This window comes from Perissodus microlepis, chromosome 13 (genome assembly GCF_051167445.1).
Source record: "Perissodus microlepis isolate ML-2025 ecotype Zambia chromosome 13, ASM5116744v1, whole genome shotgun sequence".
In the NCBI taxonomy this organism is placed as follows: domain Eukaryota; kingdom Metazoa; phylum Chordata; class Actinopteri; order Cichliformes; family Cichlidae; genus Perissodus; species Perissodus microlepis.
Genome location: NC_140473.1, coordinates 4,355,943 through 4,381,452, shown reverse-complemented (window position 1 = coordinate 4,381,452; position 25,510 = coordinate 4,355,943). Strand labels below are relative to the sequence as shown.

The following is a 25,510-nucleotide window of genomic DNA, read 5'->3' as shown; positions in this document are numbered from 1 at the left end:
ATTCAGCTTCAACATTAACACATTCAGTCCATAATAACAAATATTAGTTAGTGTTGTTTCCACACTTTAATGCTGGATCCACAGGATACACCCAGTACTCTAGTAGTACCTTAGCCAATATCAAGGCAATCCTTTTTTGGATTTCAAAGTAAAAGCCCTCTGAACTTTCCTTTCTGAGCTACTCTTTCGAGAATTTCAGAATGCTGTAAAAAGGAAAATTCTAATTTCACTCTAGAACAACAGCATACACCCTCACAGGGCTACCATGTCCGTGTCAAGTAAGTCTGGTTGTGCATTTCAAAGTAAGAGCCCTTTGAATTTGCCTGTATATGCACAACTTCTCAAATGAATTGAGGACACTGTTAAAAGGTAAATTGCTGTTTCCACAGGTTAATTGCAGTATATGTTGACACTATAGACCCTCACGGTGGCATTTCAGAGTAAAACCCCTTTCAATTTGCTTGGATATGAGCTTTTTTTTTTTTTTTTAATTAAGTAAGGGTGCTGTTAAAAGATAAATTACTGTTTCTACAGTACGTTGAGTTCATGTCAACCATACAAGTCCTTACAGTGGTACCATGTCAATCTGATGTCAGTCTGATTTTGCATTTCAGAGTAAAAGCTCTTTGACTTTGTCTGTGTGACCTTACTTTTCAGTGACTTCAGAATGCTGTTAAAAGGAAAATCCCTGTTCTTATGGAATAATTCCACTTTAAATCCATAACATACTGCCTCAAAGCTGCACACTGTCAAAATCAAGTCTTTCTGGTCTTGGGTTTAAAAATAATTCCCTTTGTAAATGTTTTTATTTTTTATTTTTTATTATTATCTTTTATTGGGACAGCTGTTGAACATAACAGTAGTATGCCTTTTTACACTTTCTTTGCTGTCACATTTTAACTTATAATTGAAAAATAAAGAAGACAGAAAAAGAAAAGAAAAGAAAAAAAACTAGGGTTAGAAGGCAGCAGGGCAGGTAGATTTACGTAGTACTCAGGGTTGTAACATCATATACAAAATCACACCTCATATGCTTAACATAGTCTGTCCATTTAGACCATATTCCGTAGAAGGTATCCCTCTGAAGTTTAAGAGAAAATGACACTTTTTCCATCGTATAGATCTCTTGTACAGAATGTATCCAGTCTTCTATCGTTGGTGGTTCAGGCTTAAGCCATCTTCTCGTAAGAGGCTTTTTGCTTGTCGTTGGAATTCAGTTTGCTTGTCGTTGGAATTCAGTTTATCCACTGGTACATTGCACAAAAATATGGTCTCAAAAGTTGAAGGAAAAACAAATGAAAAAACATTTTGTAAATGATCATGGATTAGAGACCAATACTGGCGAATAACTTTACAGTCCCAAAAGATGTGGAAATGGTTAGCTCTGTCTCCCCCACATCTCCAACATTTATCACCAATTCCTCGATATCTTTGTTGAGCAGGGGTAATGAAAAATCTCATAATGCTTTTCCAGCAAAATTCACGCCAAACATTAGACCCAGTGGTATCCCACTGTATCTTGCATGCGTGAGCCCAACACTTCTCTGTAATTGACAAATTACCCTCCTTTTCCCACTTCGCTTTAATATACAGAGTGCTGTCGTTTTTACACCGCAGGATGCTGTGATATAATTTAGAAATAATATTACTTTGCGCTTCAGATTTGGTTAGTAATAAGAATGTTTCTACAAATTGTAATTCGTTTAGGTTCACTTTTAAGTATTGATTAAAATAATTTCTGATCTGTAGATATCTAAAAAAAAATCATCTGATCCCAAGTCATGTTTATTCCTTAAAGATTCAAAGCTTTGAAATGCACCCTTATGGACAAATGAATAATAATTAGTTATACCTTTTGAAATCCAGTTTTTGAATCTATTATCATATTGATTTGGAGTAAAATCTGAATCATATGCACACCATCTTAAAACCTTAGAGGCATTTTCCAAACCACCAATTTTTATTACTTCTTTCCAAGCAGATATCATTATTTGTAGTATAGGTTTATCTGCCATATGTATTTTATTCTGCAGTTTTATGTCCGATACTAAAGCTGAAACTGGTATTTATTTTACTATTGTTCCTTCAACATCTTTCCATCCGGCGGTGTAGTCTGGACAGCAGAGACAAATCAGTGGTCTTAACTGAGCTGCACAATAATATTCTCGTAGACAGGGAAGCCCACAACCTCCCTTTTCTTTCTTTAATTGGAGCGTTTTATATTTAACTCTAGCTTTTTTCCCATTCCAGATATATTTTGACAATGTTCTATCCCATGCCGCAAACTGTTTTTGTGGTATGGCAATCGGTAAAGACTGAAACAAATACAGCAGTCGGGGAAGAATATTTAATCTGATTGATTCAATCCTGTAAATGTTTTTATATGCAGTTTGGGTTCTTTATTCAGAATGATAATACCATGAATTATAAGATACTAGCAATTTCAACTTGATTTTACTTCACCTTTTATGATTTGATTCAGTCATAATCAAATGATTCTGATTTTGTATTTCAAAATGAAAACCTTCTGATATATTTTATATCAAAAGCACTCAGGTCATGTGACAGGGAAGAACTGATGAGTATCAAACATATTTAAGGGTAAAGGTACTGAAATTTAACAACTGATACAACAGAAGACTGGAGCTCAAATGGCAGTTAAAAAGCATGAAGGATGTGTGGAAAGGAATGAAGATAATTACTGTGACTAAGGTGAGAGGCAGTCAGTCAGCAGCCTGAAGAGAGCAAATGAGGTGAACAATTTTTTCAGCTGGTTCAGTTTGCAACTCTACTGGCTCTTCCACCCCACACTCTGGCCTCCAAACATCACTAATGTCTTTGATTATTCCCTGAGTAAACTTTGTGGCTTTAAACCTGCAAGGAAGGCTACAGGTTATGGTGGTATGAATGAATGAATGAATGAATGACAGCTTTATTTGTCGCAAGCAGGTTGCCCTGCAGCGAGATGGTAACCCCCCCCCGACCTTACACACATAACACAGACATCACATGGGATTACAAGTCGGAGATCGGTAGCGTTACAAGAAAAACACTGAAATGTACACAACATCGGGAAGGTACAAGAGGAAAAAAAGAGACCTCCACTCATGCTGTGCTTCCATGGTAGGACAGCACGAGAACAGGAAACAAAAAAACTCCTCTGCACAAAAAAAGCACATAAATGTCCACAGCACAACATTATGGAAGACATGACAAGCCACAGGGATGGGTAGGGGATGAGGAGTAACCCCAGGCAACACAGCAGCCATCCTGCGACGGCGCCATCATCTCTTCGACAGCACGGGCCCGGACCCGCCTCGTGTTCCCAGGGGGTATCAACCACAGGGCTCTGCTGACTCACCTACAGTTGCTTGCAAAAGTATTGGGCCCCCTTGAACTTTTCCACATTTTGTCACATTACAGCCACAAACATGAATCAATTTTATTGGAATTCCACGTGAAAGACCAACACAAAGTGGTGTACACGTGAGAAATGGAACGAAAATCATACATGATTCCAAACATTTTTTACAAATAAATAACTGAAAAGTGGGGTGTGCGGAATTATTCAGCCCCCTGAGTCAATACTTTGTAGAAACACCTTTTGCTGCAATTACAGCTGCCAGTCTTTTAGCGTATGTCTCTACCAGCTTTGCACATCTACAGACTGAAATCTTTGCCCATTCTTCTTTGCAAAACAGCTCCAGCTCAGTCAGATTAGATGGACAGCGTTTGTGAACAGCAGTTTTCAGATCTTGCCACAGATTCTCGATTGGATTTAGACACCAGACAGGTCAGAGATAAAGTTATTAAGAAATTTAAAGCAGGCTTAGGCTACAAAAATATTTCCCAAGCCTTGACCATCCCACGGAGCACTGTTCAAGCGATCATTCAGAAATGGAAGGAGTATGGCACAACTGTAAACCTACCAAGACAAGGCCGTCCACCTGAACTCACAGGCCGAACAAGGAGAGCGCTGATCAGAAATGCAGCCAAGAGGCCCATGGTGACTCTGGACGAGCTGCAGAGATCTACAGCTCAGGTGGGGGAATCTGTCCATAGGACACCTATTAGTCGTGCACTGCACAAAGTTGGCCTTTATGGAAGAGTGGCAAGAAGAAAGCCATTGTTAACAGAAAACCATAAGACGTCCCGTTTGCAGTTTGCCACAGGCCATGTGGGGGACACAGCAAACATGTGGAAGAAGGTGCTCTGGTCAGATGAGACCAAAATGGAACTTTTTGGCCAAAATGCAAAACGCTATGTGTGGCGGAAAACTAACACTGCACATCACTCTGAACACACCATCCCCACTGTCAAATATGGTGGTGGCAGCATCATACTCTGGGGGTGCTTCTCTTCAGCAGGGACAGGGAAGCTGGTCAGAGTTGATGGGAAGATGGATGGAGCCAAATACAGGGCGATCTTGGAAGAAAACCTCTTGGAGTCTGCAAAAGACTTGAGACTGGGGCGGAGGTTCACCTTCCAGCAGGACAACGACCCTAAACATAAAGCCAGGGCAACAATGGAATGGTTTCAAACACAACATATCCATGTGTTAGAATGGCCCAGTCAAAGTCCAGATCTAAATCCAATCGAGAATCTGTGGCAAGATCTGAAAACTGCTGTTCACAAACGCTGTCCATCTAATCTGACTGAGCTGGAGCTGTTTTGCAAAGAAGAATGGGCAAAGATTTCAGTCTGTAGATGTGCAAAGCTGGTAGAGACATACGCTAAAAGACTGGCAGCTGTAATTGCAGCAAAAGGTGTTTCTACAAAGTATTGACTCAGGGGGCTGAATAATTCCGCACACCCCACTTTTCAGTTATTTATTTGTAAAAAATGTTTGGAATCATGTATGATTTTCGTTCCATTTCTCACGTGTACGCCACTTTGTGTTGGTCTTTCACGTGGAATTCCAATAAAATTGATTCATGTTTGTGGCTGTAATGTGACAAAATGTGGAAAAGTTCAAGGGGGCCCAATACTTTTGCAAGCAACTGTAGCTGTCTGTCATCTTGAGTAACATTTACAACCTGTTTCTGAAGCAGGAGAAGACACTGCTGTTATGGAACATATTTTGTCTGGTTCCTGTATTGATGAAGTCAACACCATCAGCGTTTAAGAACTATCAACCAACTGCCATCATATGTGATAAAGGACGATAAAGGACAGGATGAGAGCATGGTGTCTATCTGGGTGTCCATGCTGAAAACTGGATGAACTGGAAGACCAAGACAGTAACAATATACAAAAAGAGGAAAATGATTTTCATTGCTATAGTATGTTGTGTTTAAATTATTGCATTATCCATGCTGAAGTGTGGGCTTATACTTTGAAATTAAATATCAGATTGACTTGACATTGACATAATACCCCTGTGAGGGTGTTAACTTTTCTATGGATTGCAATCAGCCTGTGGAAACAGGAATTTTCTTTTTTACAGAATTCTGAAGTTATTGGAAGACTAACTCAAAAAGGAAAATTCAAAGGGCTTTTACTTTAAAGTCCAAAAGATGACGGCCTAGATATTGATAAGGTACTATTAGAGGGTGTGTCCTGTGGATCTAACGTGTGGAAACAAGACTAACTAATATTTGTTATTATGAGCTAAATGTGTTAATGCTGAAGCTGAATTCAATCGATGTTGGCCTATATTTTTAAATCAGATCTTGCTTATAATAATAAGAAATAATCGTATTCTGTAAAAAATGACACATTGGTTAAACAGCTTCAGGACCTGAATAGGTTATTTTGAAATGCTCTGACATCATGTTAATCATGATACATTTGCAGTGTTACACTTAAAAATATTGTGGTGTCTTCAAAGTCTGAAAAGAAAATAATAATTTTCTGTGTTTTTATTAACTTCTTGTTTTCTTTTACATACATCAAAGACTAAAGACATTTTTAAGCACTTAAAACCTTCCACTCAGTGAGGGTCCAGCCCTCAGTGTAACCGTACTACATTAAACTCAGAGTTTTATGTGAGACAGGTGTGGCTGGATGAACTGTACAGTTAGTCTCCAACAATAATTTACAAAAACATTATTTGACAGTCACTTTAGGCTAAGGCGGGGATGCTTTTGGTGTCTCGTGTGTCAGCGTGCCACTGGCTCTCAACTAACAGCAACAGGCCACCAATGTGCTGACCGTGGTGCTGAAACAGAAACTGTGAGTTTACAGTGAGGTCTGAGCTCCTGAGGTTTACAAAGCAACATGCAGAGGTCTTTGAGAGGAACTTAATGAGGAATTTATGGAACTTTGTTTATTTCGGAATCAAAATATGCTTAATAATAAAGCGAAATATATTCTTTTTTTCTTGCCAAATCTGCATTTCTGGCTAAAAATAGACGAGATGTGTTTCTATATTTAGATCACTGTAACACACGATCTTGTCTCACACAGTTTGTGGGATCTACAGTCCCCATCTGCGGTTTATCTCCCTTATATGAATAGGACAGTTTCGGCAGACCACACATTCTGTAATTAGAGGGTTGCATACTGACATACTGTAAATGTCACCTTATAAGCGTACATATGTGGTAAACGTCACGCTCCCTTCTGAGTGTTTTTCAGCATGGGGAAGTACTGTGTGTAGTGGGAGTAAGGGTTGCTAGAAGGGTAGACAAGGAGGAAAGAAAGGAGAGAGAGAGAGAGGAAGGAAGGAGGGAGAAAAAAGAGAGATCCGCGTCATCCTAACACGCAATCATTGGTGGGAGAGGAGGAGGAGAGTCCCTGCACTCTTACTGCAAAGGGTTTCCTGCAGTGCTAGAAAAGGGTTCTTTAGCCCTGCATTCATTCATTTAAATCCAGCCTGTGTGTTTTAGATTTCTCCCTTTTTATAAGAATTTTGATTCATAATCTTTCTGTCACTGTATTTTTTCTTTTCTGTTCTGTATGAGAAAGCCTGGAAATAACAATGGAAGAAACAGCATCGCTTAGATTTGGAGCCATGGAAGGTGTAAATAGCTCTCATTGTTTACTTGAAGACCCAAACATGATTAACATGCTACTGTAAAGCAGTTATTATATCATAAACATCTTTTAAAAAACATATTTCTGCCTGCATGCATTGTAATACAATTGTATCTTTGCTGAAGTCTCTTGGTGTAAGCTGTAAATTTGATGTTATGTGTGCTACATAAACTGTATACTGAAAATGGATGAAATGGGAATCCAGTGCACAAATGCCTCCAAACTGAATTCTCTCTGACAGCCAGCAGGGGGCAACTAATTTGGTGGAAAAGAAGTCTGGTTGTATGGGGGTCCACAGGAAAATAGCTCAGTTTTCTGGATCCTCAGTTTTTTGACCCTCAATTAAAGCTCCTTAATGAAATATAAAATGTATCCTAATTAAATTTAAATGTGGTTTAAACTCTTGAAACAGACAAGAATAAATTAAGAGCTACATATAATTATATAGTAATATGTAACAATAGTGTAATAAGGGTAAGATTAGCCCCAACCGCGACTCACTTTTTTAGATATTTTCCTTCAAAATATCCCGAAGCTACCCTGTTTTTTCTCCCACATTTTAATTATGATTATGAACCGGTATGTAGTGAAAAATACACCAGGACTTTTTGTTTTAAAACACAACGCTATGAATAAAAGGATTCGTGTTTGGATGCAGTCACACGGCGTTAAACCCGCACAGTGGACCCTTAAAGGAACCCTTTATTTCCCGTGTGTGCTATAGACAGCCGTGAGCGCGCATCTTAACGGTGAGTGGAGCCCCCATTCTCAAATGAGGGCTGCGCACTCCCGCCGCAAGAGGAGTGAACGCGCTCGAGGGGCTGCGGTCCCATTGACTGTTCCGTCTCCCTGACAGCAGCATCAGCGGCGGCGCTGGAAAACAAGAAGTCGCCGCCTCGCCCCGCAGCCAAACAGCCGGCCCCGGCTCACCGAGCGAAGACCTGAGCCGCCTTTGGGGGACCCCCACCCCCCCGCTCCCCCCTCCTCCTCCACCTCCTCCTCCTCTCTGCCCGGCCTGAAGGAAGGAAAAGAGGTCCTCCTCCCGCGAGTCATCATCCCGAGCGAGCGAGCGAGCGACCGCCGGAGACATGGGCTCCCCGTGAAACGGAGGCGGTGGAGGGGAGAGGCGGGCGGGCGGGCGGTGGGAGGGGGGAGAAGACAGCGGAGCAGCAAGAGGGAGAAGGAGCGGCTAAAACCGGGAACCAAAGCGCCACATCCACCGCTACCACCACCACCACCTCTACTACTACTACTACTACCGCAGCTAGCGCCGAGCCCGCTGCCGCCGCCGCCCTGGGTGCCCCCCGCCACCGTCATGGGAACTCCGCATCAGATGCTCCAACCGCCGCTTTGTCCGTGGGCCATGTCGTGATCCGTGGGCTCCGCCAGCGGGTTTTCTATCCGTGATCCCGACCGAGGCTAGGAGGGAAGAGGAGGAGGAAGAGGAGGAGGTGGGAGAGAGGGAAGAGGAAGGGGGGCAAGGTGGTGGTGGTGGTGGTGGCGGCGGCGGCGGGGAAGATGTTTGCCTCGGTGGGCCCTCGGGGCGGCCCGCGCCCACCCGTCGCCCCGGCCATCCCGGAGCCGGACCTCAGTCACTTGACGGAGGACGAGAGGAAGATCATCATGGCTGTGCTGGCTCGGCAGCGGGAGGAAGAGGCGAAAGAGGAGGCCATGTTAAAGTAAGAGAGGGAAAGCAAAAAGATAATGTGTGTGTGTGTGTGTGTGTGAGAGAGAGAGAGAGAGAGAGAGAGAGGAAGACTAGGCCTGGGCAGTTTCCATTCTGAAGTCCATGAAAGTCTGCTCTGTATGGACACAATATGACAGCTGCAGGACCCGTGCTCCTCTCCACTGTATGTGATCATGTATGCATGTGTGTATGTGTGTGTGTACATCCTGCAGGTCCCTCCACACACTCACTCACAGGCCCACGTAGCCTGCAGCTCTGTGCCGGAGGAACCTCACAGGCTTTAGTCCATGCATGTCCAGTTCACAGATTTGGAACGCTCCTGTGGGGAGGCCCGCTGGATGTGAGGGCTCAGGTGTAACTTGTTAGGGGAGGGAAGAAGAAGAAGGGAAGGGGTGTGTCACCCAGCAGCAGCAGCATCCTCCCAGATGAATCATACACATTTCTCTTCTGCACTTCTTTCCTTGAGATTGTCATCATCACCCAACGCCACTGCCCGAGTCAGGTGGAAAGTATTTGTACTTCCCCTGAAATATTTCAGCAGGAAATTGCAGGAGGCTCAGTCAAGCCTGGCACTGAGAATAGTAAAGCCCTCCCTGTTGGCTTTTATCTGTGCAGCATCCATCTCAACAGCTGCTGTTCTCAGCTCTGGGGTGCGGTTGAGCCTTTCCCAGCCTTATGCACTGTATGTAGGCCAGTGCTCTTGCAGCAGACATCACACAAGCTGTTAAAGAAACAGTGGGCCTCTAGCAGGGAAGGAAAAGGTGCCTGTGTCATGTTATTTTCAATCAAGAGTGACTTACATCGCTGTGTGTATCCTACCTCTTCTCCCCCACATTAAATGGAGAAAAGTCTGCTCCAGTTTGTTGCAGCAATCGGCGCAGGAACGAACCTATATGTTCACCCCCCCTCCACCATCCCCCACACTCCTTACCCCCCACCCCCAGGACCAGAAAATGCATCAAGTTTAAGCGACGCCTTTTCTCATGTTTTCTGCACGTTATGCACGGGAGCCGCACGCATGCATGTGCAAAGAAAGGCAGAACGACCCACCTAAGAGAGGCGCTCCTCAAGCTTTACGTCCCTGTTCTATTTTAAGCCCTCTGTGTAGAACGATGGCCCAGCACTGGAACGGAAGATCGATTCATTGCTTCTAAAGAAGGAAATGTCCAGTATATAGCTGCGGCCCTAAGTGGTTATGCATCATTTTCAGTGATGTATTAAAGAGCTGTGGATTCACTCATGTCATAGTGAGGAAGCTGCGGATAAGGCTGTCAGCACACACATGTCCAAGCCTATATAGGCTTCAGCACTGTTTCCTCTCACCAGTGTTTGGATTGAGTTAGCAAAGCAGTGTGTGTGTGTGTGTGTGTGTGTGTTTGTGTGTGTGTGTTCGTACAATTGGGTCTGCACTGAAAAGCTGCACTGGTTGGTTGACTAATACATGCGTGCTAAGTGTACCAGGAGTAGGGAAGTGTGGGCTGTAATGAACAGAGGCAGAGAATACGCTCCACTTACGAGCTGTTTAAGATATACTCACATCAGTTTACTTTCTATTAATGCGCATATGTTCACAGTGAATGCGTGCAAACCTCACTTTAAAGCCACAGCAATAATGGGCATGATTTGTATTCTGCTTTCAATGATCTGAGGTAGAAAAATGGAAATCGAAAGCAATAATAATTTCAATAATCGATGAGTGGGGTCTCTGGCCACACTCTGGTTTAAATTCAATATAAAGGCATGTCATAATAGTACAAATGTGTGCATTTTATCCAGTGTTAAGCAGAAACTCCATGGCCATTACCCATTAAAACGGGGTTGCTGGTGACCCGTCTAGGTTTAGAGTTATTGTTGGCTTCAAAGCCACATGCTGAATTGTACAAAGTCTCATACTTCCATTTTGGTATTACAGTTTTTCTTCTAGAAGCTTTTTCATTTCACTGTTCCATCCATCCATTTTCTCAAACATTGTCCAATTCAGAGTTGCCCGTCCTAGCTGTGATTGGGCAAGACCTGGGGTACACTCCTGACAAGTCACCAGACTATGGGAGGACTTTGGGTGCTCCAAACAGAAAAAAACGTCAACTTAACTCAAATCCTAGAAGCATCGCCTGATGGGTGTACAATGTAGAAGTACTGTATGATAAAGGTTCCTCAAATTGATAACTTATTTTTCTATTTTTATAGAGGGCTCCATGTGTTACATGTCTCACCTTGAAGACAAAACACAGAGGAAACACTAGAAGCTCAAATAGATAAAGAATCTTTTGTACTATACATATGTGATATGTGCTCAAATTTGACTGCTGACCTGGTTAGAGTTAGTTAGACAAGCACGTCTTATGGAATTTCTGCTTGTCTGGCACATGTACGCCTTTAACAGAGGAACCGTGCATGTATGAGAGTTTATTTGAACTGTAACACCTTCTAGAAACACATCTTCTAGCTTCTGAAGATGTGCTTGTTTAGCCTGTGCCTAAGATACAGCTTAGTAGTTCTAACCGTCATGTAGGCTATGAGGATGCTGAACTTTGCCTTTTGTATGATTGACAAATAAGTTGTAGTTTCATATAATATTGAATCTATTACTGTACCAAATATTAGGCTGTGACTTTACGCTAACACAGTGGAATCTTTAACATGAAATATTCAGCCTTGATGCTTGCTATGATGGATTACACAACCCAAGGATGTTTCGCTATGAGTTTTGTACCATGTACAAAGTAAAACAGTACTTTTTTTTACCCCCTTTTTTGAAAGAATTGTCATATTATACACCGGGGTAACCCAAGGTTCTCGAAGCTACATTTACCGTCAGTGTATAAGCACTTAAACTGTCAGTAGAAGAGATATCTCGATTCCTGATGTGCCAAAAGTGTCTCATAATGAACGAGCAGGGTACCCACGGTATTGACAATAAAAAGAAACGTCTTCTGTTTTAGACAGCGTGGGTGTTGGCGGGGAATTCTCTCTTGAGTTCCCTCTGTGATCAGACTGATCAGAGCCTGCTGTTCATGTTTATGGATGAGATGGTTTTGAATCACACTGTGGATGTGTCAGTGGACATACTGAAAGCATGTCAGTGTTGTCTAAGGCCCGTCATCGATGCCTAGCGGTATCCCGATTGCTCCCAAGATAAAAAGTGTTGATTCGAACCTGTTTCAAGCAGATTTCTGCTAAAACTGAACAAGTAAAATTGAAAAAATAAAATTGAATAAGGGACAGCACGGTGGTTAGCACTGTTGCCGCACAGCAAGAAGGTCCTGAGTTCAGTTCCACCATCAGGCCGAGGTCTTTCTGTGTGGAGTTTGCATGTTCTCCCCATGTTTGCGTGGGTTCCCTCCGGGTACTCCGGCTTCCTCCCACCGTCCAAAGACATGCAGTTTGTGGGGATAGGTTAATTGGTTAATCCAAATTGCCCATAGGTGTGAATGTGAACACAAATGGTTGTCTGCGACAGACTGATGACCTGTCCAGGGTATACCCCGCCTCTCGTCCTATGACAGCTGGGATAGGCTCCAGTAAAGGATAAGTGGAAGCGGATGGATGAAAATTGAATAAGGACTGAGAAAACAATGCCAGGACACAAAGTTTTATGTAGATAACAAGATAATTATTGACATTACAAGCTAGCATGTAATGTACCAAAATGAACCAATATGTAACTGAATTCTGGACTAATTGTCATGCTTAGGTGTTTCAGCTTATAGGAGAGAAACATTAAGACAGGTCTGCCATGCTTTGTTAGACAGTAGGATTCAGGGCAGATGCCTTGTAGAAGTTATAAAGGGATAGACGTGAACTTAACCCTAGCCTTTACCACAAGGCTGTCACTGGTGACTTGTTCAATGTTAGGAGGACGAAGCACATAAATCAAACAAAATCATAGCAAAACGCTGGACTAACTGCACTTTTCTAACTTTGTGTTTTTCAGAGAAGAAAAGCCTATCCAAGCCAGAACAGTGAACCTGGTTGGACAGAAGAAACCCCCGCAGCAAAACGACGTCCGGTGAGTGCCAACAGCTACTCTTTAACCACCAGGTCAATACCATCTCATCGATGTGGAACTGGCCCTAAGTTGCTAAAAATGCGAGCTAATATTTGCTTTTGCGTCACTTTAGCATCAAGTCGCCTTTCTGGCCTCAATCTCCAATCAAGACGGTGTTTCTCATGTTTGTTGTGAAATTCAGTTTTACACCTCAGATGAATCAGCGGTATTAAAGATAAACACGCACGGTGGTGATTATTTTTTGCAAGTGTGACTCAAGCCATTATTATGCAATTTGCATAATACCTTAAGTGGAACAGAAATACACGGCACGTTATTTAGACTTTTATATTTATTTTTTATATTTATTAAACTTTTATTTTAGCATTCTGTGTCTCTAAGACACACACAAACAGACCAATTGCTGTCTGTCATCTGTCAGGCGGCAACCTACAGAGCTTCTGCTGTAAAGAAGGACATGGTTGGTCTGATGAGTCCAGTCCAGAGCCTGAGTCATTAGAGACTAGCTGATGTTATCTTCCTCCTCCGTAGAGTGGCTGGCTAAAGGCTGGATTCAGATGCTCTGTGTGTCTCACAATTTGCTCGTCTCTTCTGCCAAAACTGCTCGTCTGGAGGAATGACTTCTATCATGCGGTTGTGTGACTTTCGCGTCATCTTCCTCTCACATGTTCGAACAGATTTATGCAACATGAGGCATCATTTTCCTTTAGAAAAAACCCACCTAAGATCCTTAAATCCAAGTTTCAAAAGCAAATGGGATTTATGTTTCGTTTTCTTGCCTTCTAAAATCAGATGCAATGTAACAATTTTTTTGATTTTGATGCAGATTTCTGAATTTATACAATCTTTGGCATTTCAAACTTGGTGATGGCAGAAAAAAACTTCCGGTTTCATTAGAAAAACCTGAAGATTGTCAGGGAGAGTATAGTGATTTGATTTCGTCCATATCTCAAATGCTTAGCAATCCTCTCGTTGTTTTAGCTGATATAATCTCTGCTGTCTAGTAACCTATAAGTGTTCAGTCTTTTTTATGGACTTGTCAGCTAGCTGTGATCCCTGTACTCTTCTGTTGAGCTGTGACGTTGAGGCCACAAAGCGCTGGGGGTTATGGGAAATGGTGCCTCCTAAAGACTGCTAAAAATTGAATTAGCAGCAATGTCTCAGCTGAAAGGCTTTATCGTTTCCTTTAGAATGAATGGAAATGTTAGTGGAGTATCTAAACTAGGTTTTGTTCTAGTCATGTTTACTCACTAGCTTTGTTGGTGGAAGCTGGTGCTGTACACAAACTTTTAGGATGGATGCATGCTTCTGAAGACACATAAAACAGTTTTAGGTAGAGATGAAGAATGAAAAGAAGAAACTGCTATGCTCACCTACTATGTAGCATAGAGAAGGTAAGCACTGTCCCTTAGCTAGCATAATGCAGCTTTCTACCTGGAAAACATTCTCCCCATATACAGTCAAGCTAACTGGCTGTTAGCTGTTTGCTGGCTGCTTGCTAAGTGAAAATGAGGTCTCTTCCAGTTAGTTATTTTTTTCTTTTAACTCTGTTTTATATTTCATTCACTGTAAAAGAGGATACAGCAATCTAATAATACCTTCTTCTATAATAATCAGTCTCTCTTCTCTGTCAAAGGTTAGCATGATCATATATTGCACTAAAGCTAAACTTCAAACCAAAGATCTTTATCACACTTGCACTTTAATTTAGTATTCATAATTATTATAGTAATATATTATTAGTATTCAATCACTTGTAACTACGAATCACTATATTTTTGTTAGCTTAGATTTATAGTTTGGCTCATACTAGATTTATTGGGCTGATGTCTAGACCCATTTTTTGGGAATTAAGATTTCTGATTAAGATACATATCTATAGAGATCAGCCTGTATTCTTTACATAATACACCATATGGACAACAGCTTGGGAAACCTACACATTAGTCCTGCAGGAGCCATGGAAACCCATGCCACGAGGCTTCTGGTGCACAGTTTTTATGCTAACCTTAACACAGGAGGTTTGTACCTGTGCAGGTATAGGAGCTGATCACTGGTTTCCTTTATGCACTGTGGGCCTTAGCACTCAGTGACCCCGCTCTGTGATGTTACGTGAGTTCATGGCTGAGTGGTTGTGGTTCTAAAATGTTTTCACTTTGTAAAAATACCACTTACATCAAGGAATCATCATGGGATCATGGACTCTCTATTATGGGGAAAGAAATTTCACAAACTGACTTGTTGCAGGAATGGTATTCTATTACAGTACCATGCTCAAATTCAGTTTTTTAGATGTTGTCCAATACTTTTGTCTATCTTTTACGTATGCAGTTTCAGCATAGTGTACATATAAAAGAAAAAAACACTTGAACTAGACTGAAGGAATCCAGTGTCATGTTACTGTGTGGGACATTTTGCTGACATGGTTTGGGTCCATTTGTCCCCTTAGAGGAGGGATGTCAAACTCATTTTACATTGTGGGCCACGTACAGCCCACTTTGATCTCTAGTGGGCTGGATCAGTGAAACTCCCCCTTTCGATAAGTGTAAAGAAGTATAACTACACACTTAATCATAATGTATACTTTATTGATCCCCGTTGGGAAATTCCTCTCTGCATTTAGCCCGAGGAGCAGTGTGTACGGATGGTACCTTGCTTAGCTGTAATCAAACCCCCGACCTTTTGATCATGGGGCCACCACTATACCTACTGAGCTATCCCTGACCCGATACCTGAGACATCTTAATATTATTATACAGAAAAAGTTCTAGTAGTTCATTGGCCAGAATAACCTGTTATTATTAAATAGAAACATTTTGTTAAGTCACTAAAAATTCATTTTTTCTATGTGGCCCCATTGTAAAAAACTGAAATTTCTATAGTAGATAGTGAAAAACAGGAACTTTCCTGTCATTTCAGTGTTAAGCTATTACTTATTTACTTTTGTGTCGTACAAATGGTCATGGGGAAGGTCTTTATCAGTAGCAAAAGCTGTTCCACCTTTAAAAATACAGTTAAAAGTCCAAAACGTATGCCCTCTTTCAAAATCTAATCTAGTGGGCCAGATTTGGGGTCTTTGCCCCGCTGATTTTGGCCCCCGGGCCCTATGTTTGATACCCCAGCTTTAGGGGAAAAAGCCACTGCAAATCAAAATAAAGTTTTTTGGGGTGATCACCGTTATCCTATGACAATAAGACATTTTTATCCCAATGGAGTGGTCTCCTAGAATAACACTACACCCATCTATAAGGTATATGGGTCACTGAATGGTTTGATTAGTGTCAAAATCATCAGATCTCAATCCAGTGTATAATGATTGGAGATTTTAGACAGACATGTCAAAAGATATGTAAGCTGTCTTCCTGTTCTATAGATATATAACCAGAATACAATTTGAGCCCATTAAGACAGTTGAGTCGAGTCTCCTTGAGTCACACTCATTAGCCAAGGCTCATTCAGACTCGATTCAATATAAGTTTACTCACCCAGCGTTATCTCAGGATGGTGGTGCATTAGATGAGACCTCTTACTCATAGCATTCCCACAGTATTTTGATTTATTTAATAAAATATCAATATTTGGTGTCCCTGTATTGCTGCAGAAATTATTGTGAGATATACAGTACCGATTGTTTCTTCCACCCCTTGTCAGTACTTTTCAATAGAAATGATATATCGTCAGGCTGAGCTTTCATCTATAGGGTGAAGGTCCTTTTATTCAGTATATCATTAAATGTTTTCATGGCATACCTGCAAACAATGCTTATCAGTAAAGTTACTTCTTCCTGCCGTCTTTATTCCAACTTTGGAATAAAGTACTGTAAATTATTTTGTCGTAGTATTTTGTTGGTTTCTTAAGGAAGTGAAAGTCAAAACTCAACATTAACCACTAGAATAATGTTCAGCTTTTCAATAGGCATCCTTTAGTTAAAACAGTACAAAGTTATGAAAAACTGGACACAATCTATTATTAAAAAAGTCAATTATGAGTTTGATCCAGGATTGTATGAAGGAACGTCTGTTTGCTGAGCTTGTGTAGTTGTTTGTTGGCGAATATGATAATAAGGCAATCCAAGTACGCCAGAACCTTGAACCTTGATCATAATACTCGCATCAATCAATTATCTAGGAAACTCCAATAGTTCTGTATTGACTAACGTTGCAAAAATGAAACTTTCATGTGTAGATTTATTGTGTGAAATATACTTTGGGCTTTAGTGTTGCCAGCAAAGCCTATTTACTTCTACCTACTTGTAAATTGAACACTCCAGTTCATTAGCAAGCTTTCCAGCAAACATCCTACTGAGAGTGCAGGTGGTTAGAGGTTAGCTTTCTCCGAAATAACCCTTCCCATCTCATCTCCAATTAGTGGGAATTGGATGCTTGATGGGTTGGTCAGAAACAATTCTTTATAATGGAACTGCTCAGTGATCATCTTTCCACTGCTGCGTGTGTGTCTGTGTGTGTGTGTTTTAAAGTCTGCTTATTTGATCAATAGTCGTTAATACAGACCTGAATTGCCAGTGCTGCTTTAAAAACACTCTTTGATGTCATACGAGGACCCCCGTCTTCGTTGGCTTATTTGTGGACTGAAAACCGGGTTTCCATGCATTCCTGTTTGCAGTGACGTCTGCAGCCAGAAATTGTTTTTTTTTCTGCCACACAATGATCAAAGGATAAAGCTTGTTTATGTTGTATTTGCACTGTATGCGTGTTGGAGTGAGTGTGTCGCTGGATCAAAAAGTGAGGTGAGATTACAGAGTAAGTCAGCTGGAGCACATCTGCTTTTCTGAGGAATCCCACAATATGACCCTCATTTTTAACATTATACAATCTGCGCTTATCTGGTTAGTGTTCCCAACGCAATTCCTGTGAACACCAGACGTTACAGTCACTTTTCCTTCAGCCTTTCATGGGGCACTGAACTGGGACAGAGACAATATCATGTCTGTAAAGCAACCACTGGAATAACTGCTGAGCTACTATAAGCATACATGTAATTTCTGAGATTTGGTTAAATTTAAATAAAAATGCATTGGGCAGACACCACCTAGCAGCGTCTGGGCTACAAAAATGAACAAAATGTGAAAATGTCAAAAACCTCACTTCCTAGATTAGCCACTTGAGGCACCTTAGAGTTAAAATACCAACAAAAACAACAATTACGTTACACCCTGGTATGAGTAAATGATACTTTCATCTTTCATAACAACTTTAGGTTGTTGGATTATTTTTTAACCCGTCCACCTGGATAGTGGTAAAACTTAAACTCAGAGATTGCTGTGCTTTCATTTACAGGTGTGGTGATGGAGCTGTAGCCAATCACTGTATGCCTTATCTCAGCTTTTAATCTTTACTGTGATTGATAATCTCTCCTTAGCTGTAACTGGCTTGTGATAGGATAAAGTTTTTAATTCCTATCCAAACACTAGGCTGCACTTGGGTTGAATTTATAGTAGTAGTATAGCTTAACATTACTTAAAAATTATCTTTTCCAAAACAGATCAATAGTTTTGCATTTTCCTCTTTGCTAACATAGTGTCAGTAATATTTAGCTGTAGCTAAATAGCTACAGCAAGAGAAATTAAAAGAGTGCATCTAGCACAGTCAGTCTAAAGACCCTAGATAACATGGTACCTGGTTTGAGATGAGATGAGATGAGATGAGATAGCCTTTATTTGTCAGTTGCAGGTCTTTTGCCCACAACCGAGATGACAGACCTTGCCGACCGTACATACAATACACAAACATCACATTGGGGAGACAGGTCAGGCTAGGTAGCGAGGAAAAAAAACATTGAAATGTGTAACACAGAAGGATAATACAGGAATGCACAGATATCAACACACCATAGCACAATAAACACAGACAGCAACATGGGAAAGAGTTCCAGTGTGTACATCTGATCTGGGACCGCTGCAATCTTTCGACTGCGCCTCCAACTGACCCGATGTCCACATCAGAGGGGAGGTAAGCGTTGGAGGTGGCGTTGGATCCGGGGTAGGGAGGGTGATGCGTCAGTGAGTGCTTATCAGTATCAGTATATGTATGTGTGTGCGTGTCCATAGTTCAGCTGAGACAGTGTCCTTTGCCCTGCCAGGCTAAGTAAACAGTCTTCCAGCCAACCCAGGTGGCCTTGCATGGAATGGGAAGGAACAGACTCAACACAGTCGTTATCAGGGAGTTTTTGTTCGGCTCCGGCCTTGAGCCCACAGCTGGCGCCGAAGGGGTAGCCGGATTATGATGGTAATTTTTCTTTTGCGACAACTCATGAGAATTTCAAAGCTGTTCTTTAACACTCCGACACTGGTCTCTCAATCTCCTGTTGGAGAACCGCGAGCTTCCCGATGATGGTATCAAACTTAAAAGTTTGTAACCTTTGAAGTCTTTTTAGCTTATTGTACCTTATCATAGTGGCTAATAAGCTGGTCACCTACTGACCAAGTTGAGTTAGCATTGTTAGCCAGAAAGATAAAACCTTATGAACAGCATCTATTGCCAATTTGCAGCATATAAGGTGTCTCAGCTGTGGAATCTTGTTGGCTGTTAGGTAAATATGTGTCTGGTGAAGTTGGCAGAAAATGATTGTTTAATTAATTAACATTATGGTATGGTGCTCCATTCATTTGATCAACTCGATACGAGCTGATCAACTAGTTATTAAGTACACCTCAGTGTAGTGTTTACTCACTGAGAATGGTAATTCTTAAGAATTTAGAGATTGCGATTCTCTTATCGATTCTCATTGGCTCATTTGCATTGCAAAGTGTGTGCATGTTGGAGGAATTCCCCCTTTTTGTTGTGATCAGAGTGGAGTGGATGTATTACACATATTACACAGAACACTTTCCTTAAAAGTAATTCAGTTTGTTACTCCCAGGAGACAGTAATTCATTACACTACTCAATACATTACTTTTGCATTTCTCTATAAAATGACCTGAAACACATTGTTTTATAATTAGCATTTAACAATTTAAGCCAACAGGTTAGAGGCCTACACTAACACAAATCCCTATCCTAATGAGGACACGCATATGATCTTTCTGTTAGCATTTAGTTATGAATACAAAGCAAAGATGGAAACCAGCACAAAGAGACTTTAAAGCCATCGCCACGGTGATTTTACTGTAGAAAAATGAGCAGGTAGACATGGAGGCTACAGTCTGACTGCTCATCCGTTTGTTACCTGTTGAAGTTCAGGGTCTGGCTGCTGGGCTGGGGTCAGCATTCACTCAGCTTTAACATCACTCTGGGTTCCTGGCTAGTTTAGCCTTAGCATGCTGTCTGTGCAGGTGCCGAACTATAATCAGCTGATTGTAGCTCAAGTACAAGTGGAACCGATAAGCGGAATCGTTAGGCAAACACACTACTGGGAAGTGTTTCTATACAAGAACTGCTTCTGGATTGACATCCCTATAACTCACAGAAATATTGTAAAAACCGTAGGGAGCAAACCTGGCTCGTGATTGTCAGTTTATGCCAAACGTTTGTCAGGTTGATTAGCTCAGTAGTCACAGCAATAGACTTCTTTTGAGCTGCTGGTTGAGCTGCTGGTAATCTGGAAGCTTTGTGAGAAAAAACATTTTGTTCTAAACTTGAATACTGTGCACTTTTTCAGTTAATCTCATGGCTTCTTTTTCAATCTATAACAAAAAACAAAACATAAAAAATAAAACCAGGAGTTGTAGCATTTTCTCTGTCTGTATGGGAACAAGTAACCCTTCAGCTGTAGTTAATCACCATATGCAGGGCTTTCATCCAGTTATCTTACTATTGTCACAATGTACGTCAGTAAAGAACTTGTGTTATTTTCAATGAGTATGTTTTGTTTTATTAATATTTTATCATATTTTGTGCAGTGACCTGTGTTTATTAGAATACTAATTTGCCAAAATTAATTATCTTAATAATTACCCGGGCTTTTATAAAATTGAATTTTAACCTTTTTTTGTGTAAAGTTATTGAAATAATTACATGACATTTGGAAGTATAGCCTTCATAATATTGATTGATTATTATCTCTGATTAGGGTTGACACTTTTTTGGACTGTTCCCATAGTCCAAAAATCTTCATCGCTCCCCCAGAACTAATGTCGAGGCAGCATGGACGTACTGCGGTGTAAGGATGTTTACACCTCACATCAACAAATGCGGTTGGCCAGGTGTCCCCTGATGGCAGGGTACCATGGCAATGGCCCAGCAGCCCCATAGTAACCTCAGTGAGCCCTGGGATTGGCGAGGAGTCACTTCCTTACTCCCTACAGGGATTGGCTGTTATCCTGGTCTTCCCGCAAGTCTCTGCTTCAGCGGGGATCTGGAAGGGACCTGACACACGCTCACATTTCTGTACGTGTGAGAGGTTTCCATGCGTACTGAATAAGACTCACAGTGAGCATCAGATACGTGAATGGTTTTGACTGGAGGTTGCTATACAGACATCAGCAGAAAGGATTGAAATTATATGACATGATTAGCGTGACTCAAACAAAGATGTTCAAGCGTGGAGCTTAGTGTTGCACTAAAGAACGTTTTTTTGTCATGAACACAGATATGAACCCTTTTTCTAAAACATCACGCATGGACCATGCACATGTGCTTTCTGGAGGGTCCATTCGTGGTTTTCAAGGGGACTAAGCTTCATTGTTTTTCTCAGTGATTGTCACTGAGAAACAGTCAACTTATTTGCCCTTAAACCAGTCGCCACCTTTAATACGTAAAAAAGCAGCAGAGAAATTTAGTGAAGAAACAGCTAGAAAAATCACAATGCAAAGGGAAGAGAAGCTTCTGGAGGCAGCAAAATAACTTGCGTTGTGCAAGGGTGCTGGGTCAAAATTTCTGTGAATTGTTACTGGAGGAATAAGGCTTGTACAGATCAGTTCTGAATCTGTTTGAGATGCATGATTTAAATATACCCTACCCTTGGACGCCACAGCGACTCATCTGCCTCCACCTCACCGTATTCTCTGTGCGCCTCTGTCACGCCAACCCTCTGTATATCCTCCTTCACTACATCCATGATTCTCCTCTGGAGCTGCTGGGCAGGATGAAAAGACTACATATTCAACATCCTTTTCTAATATATCCACTAGTTTCTGTTTTAGTGTGTTTGGTATTTAGTTTTACTTCCTCCTCCATTGTTATGTTAATCGTGTGCACCTGTGTCCCTCCCAGCTACATAATTCACCAAACTTAAAAGTCAAAACTCAAAAGGCTAGCTCAAAGACAAATTTTCTCATTCCTTCCAGTTTTCAACCAGCCGCCCAGCCCCCCCCTCAAAAAAGTTTACCAATCAAAACCATCGCCCAAAAACCGAGATATAAAAGAAACTGCATCCTGTCACTTTTGTACACCACGACAAATATTTGCACACTGTTGTCCTTTTATATTTATATTTATATGCATATGCATATTTATACCTTTATCCCTATATTTGTCTATTTATCTTAATATTTATCTATCAATAACTCTTTTTCTACACTCATTTTATATAAGTGCTTGATGTTTGTTGTATATTTACTGCTATTACAACTTAATTTCCCTCTGGGGTTAATAAAGTTTCTCTAATTCTGATACTGAAACTGCGGTTTCAGAGAATGATTGCACCCTCAGAAGCAGGGTTTCCAACTCTAAAGACAATCCAACAACCACCTTAATTGGGAAAGACCAAAATAGATTAAAAAATAATAATTTAGGTTAGGGGTAGGGTCACAGATGATGGTTTAGACCTTAGAAGATCTCAGAAGATCCAATTCCTAAGTATTACTTTATTATTCTACATGCAGCGATATGTACCGGTATTCTGAACATAAAATCAAAGTAGTAACTGTAAACTGAAGTTTGTTGGTCACTTTATCTCACCCTCTGCTCTTTCTGCCAGGTAACTGGGCAAAATCTACCTTCCTGTTTTCTGCTACGTGTTGTGTTGGCAAATTTTATAGGACTTACTAAAACTGCGTTAGAAGCCATCTTTTTTTTCTTCTTCTTTGGGCTGCTACCTTCCAGGGTTGCCACAGCCGCCTCTTTCCAGGCCTGGACCAATCAGGTATGGAATCACTGTGATCTCCATGTAGGGCTGGGCCATATCATACCGTTCACTGTAATACCGGTATAATGTTGGGCAACGATAAGAAAATGAAATATCGCGATAGAATATGGGTAAAACGCGCATGCACAGTGCCTTTGTTTTCATACGCACATGGCGGAAAAAGCATGGCGCCAACGGAGAATGAGAAGGGCGAAAGCGTATCGCTGAATGAAATGGATGAACCAGAAGTGGTTTGTAAAAATGTGAAAACTTCAGTGTGGAACTGATTTAGCTTTTGTCTGTCAGATACACAACAAAGCACTATTTTTGGTAGAGCATGCTAGCGGGCCGTCGTTATTACCGTGTTTTTTGGAAAATACGGCACACTTAAAATCAATCCTTTGATTTTTCTGAAAGTCAACAGTGCCCCTTATAATCCCGTGTGCCTTATGTGTGAATTCTGGTTGTGTTTACTGACCTCGAAACTATTTTATGTGGTACATGGCGTTTGAAAATCTGTCAAATGTTTTAGTACGACTTTGCTAAGCTACAAACCCACACCGCTTGATGGATTGTCGGAGCATTACGGCTATCGTAGGCAGGAGCCTCGCGGAGTGATACGTACTGTGCTTCAACATAATATTACCGTATTGTGTGTGTATAACCTCTTTTAAGTTTTGTGGATATTATACATGGTTGTGCTCAGGATATGTCGGCCAATTTCCACTGGAAATGCCTTTTGGTTAAACTGTCAGCAAGAAATTTTGCACTGTTACAATTTTATATAACTTTAATGCACATAAAAAAACAGCTGCTTGTTTAGGTGAAAATACATTGATGGGTTTTTTTTTGCACTAATAAAGTTGTGAAGTTTTAAAGTAATTTGTCTAGTGTCAATTATATCGACAGTTATATCGTTATCGCAAATTTTCAAATGTATATCGTGATAAATATTTTTGGTCATATCGCCCTGCTCTATCTCCATATTTGAACTGCCAAACCTTTTACACAGGATGCCCTTCCTGACACGACCCTCCAAATTTTTCAATGCTTGGGAGCAACACGAAGATTACGCAGGCTCATGTATTGGCTTATGGGCAGCCGCAGCATTGGACCAATATCTGAGAGCGACGATTTAAAAAAGAAAAAAACGTTTCTTGTCACGCCTTGGCTCAAAATCACACGGACAAATGTTGTACATGTTGTACATGTCGAATTCGGTGAACAGACAACTGAAGGCTGCACAAAAGTGCTCTCCTTCCCCTTCACGCGGTAAAATATAAATCTGTCCAGCTGGACAAATCTCTGCCGTCGCTAACCTAAATTTTTTGTACTTACAGTAAATTTGGTGCCTTCAAACACCAAATATCAACACATCAAATGTGATGGTTTAGTATTCTCTAAAAGAGTGGCTGGAGTCGCATCACTCCTCAGACTGAACTCTGTACATGTGTGTCAATATGCACTACGTGTGCGAATTTGATTGTTTGTGCGGGGAGTGTTTGGGTACTTGTGTGTGTCTGAGTGCAGTGTGTATGCGTGTGTTTGTGCTGCCTGGCTGTGTATGGCATTGCCAGGCCATATGGAGCGCTGTCTGGGGAGCACACTACCCACTTAGCTCCACTGTTGGCTCTGGTGCTCTCTCCATCTGTCCCGCCTCTCTCTCCTTCGCTCTCTCCTTAAATTTATCTTTTGTTCTGTGTTTTATTTTTTTATTTTTCTCTTACAGCTTGGCTTCATTTCACTCACTCTCCTTCACTGTTCTACACTCGGTGCTTTATCTCATCTTAAAAATAATCCCCTCCCCCCAAAAAAGTCATCCCTTGGTATTTGTCTATTTATAAGTGTGTGTTTGTATGTTAGCGTGTGTGAGCCTGAGTAATTAAGTCTACATGACAGAGCCAGAGTTTCTTCTCACTCCTCTCCTCACATTTTTTCCTTTTTAGCCATTTTCTCGCTGCTTCTGTGCTTTTCGAGCAGCCCCCCGGAAGAGAACTGGGATGAGGCACAGACCTTGATTAACAACATCGAGAGAAAGCCCCTCACATTGTAATGGAGATTTATAGGGTGCTATAAATGCTTTAAAAGTAACGAAAGTAATGTTGACAGAGAATTTCAAACATGTCCGAGTTTGTCACAAGTATGTCCATCTTTTCTGTACAGTTAATTTGCCCTTTGTCTTGTTTGATTGGAAATGAGGGCTGCTCACAAAAAAGATTGCCTGACTGTTGTTGAATGCAGTTTAAAAGCAGGGTTTTTTACTTCTACTGAGATAAACCAAGGAGTGAAAGTAGTTTGAGTGCACAGGCATTCCCTGCAGCAGAGGCCTTCGTGAGCGAGAGCTGCTTGCTTCAGACGGTGACAAACCAGTGATGAAATTTGTCGGAAGAGTCGAGATACATTTTTATTTCCAGAGACGCTTTTCACGATTGCAAGATGAGCATCATTTCAACAGAATGAGGAAGGCACATTAGAGTGGTAAAGAAAAGGAGAGGCAAGAAGTGAGAAAGAGCGAGGATGAGGAGAGAGTGGGTGGAAAAGCAGTCAGAGAAGTATATGAGGAGAAGGAGCAGGAACGGGAGGTGAGAAAAGTAGAGGAAGAAATGACGAGAAAGAGAAAATCATTTAGCGAGCTGAGAAGCAGTGCATACTGTACGCTCATCATGATGCGTACTAAATTACCACTGTCAGTTTTGGAATAATCCCCCCTCCCTCCTCCCTTTGGCGGGGTTTCCCAAAACTATAATCTGTTCTTTTTCTATAAGATTTCAAACCCAGCTTCAAAAAAAATTAAAAAAAAATGTTATGATT

General features: G+C 41.2%; 1 protein-coding gene across 15 annotated transcripts in view; it reads left to right on the top strand.

Moving 5' to 3' along the window:
- The first annotated feature begins 8,414 nt into the window (after positions 1-8,414).
- Positions 8,415-25,510, top strand: part of rims1a (regulating synaptic membrane exocytosis 1a) — a 112,030-nt gene continuing 94,934 nt past the window's right edge. For 9 of the 15 annotated variants that reach the window (XM_084948443.1, XM_084948438.1, XM_084948449.1 and 6 more), the window contains exons 1-2: positions 8,416-8,657; positions 12,600-12,674. In XM_084948443.1, coding sequence (XP_084804569.1) covers positions 8,497-8,657; positions 12,600-12,674 — 236 coding nt within the window. In that variant the 5' untranslated portion in view covers positions 8,416-8,496. Of the gene's footprint in view, positions 8,658-12,599; positions 12,675-25,510 lie in introns of all 15 variants that reach the window. The other 6 variants (XM_084948442.1, XM_084948444.1, XM_084948439.1 and 3 more) reach the window with 2 other exon arrangements.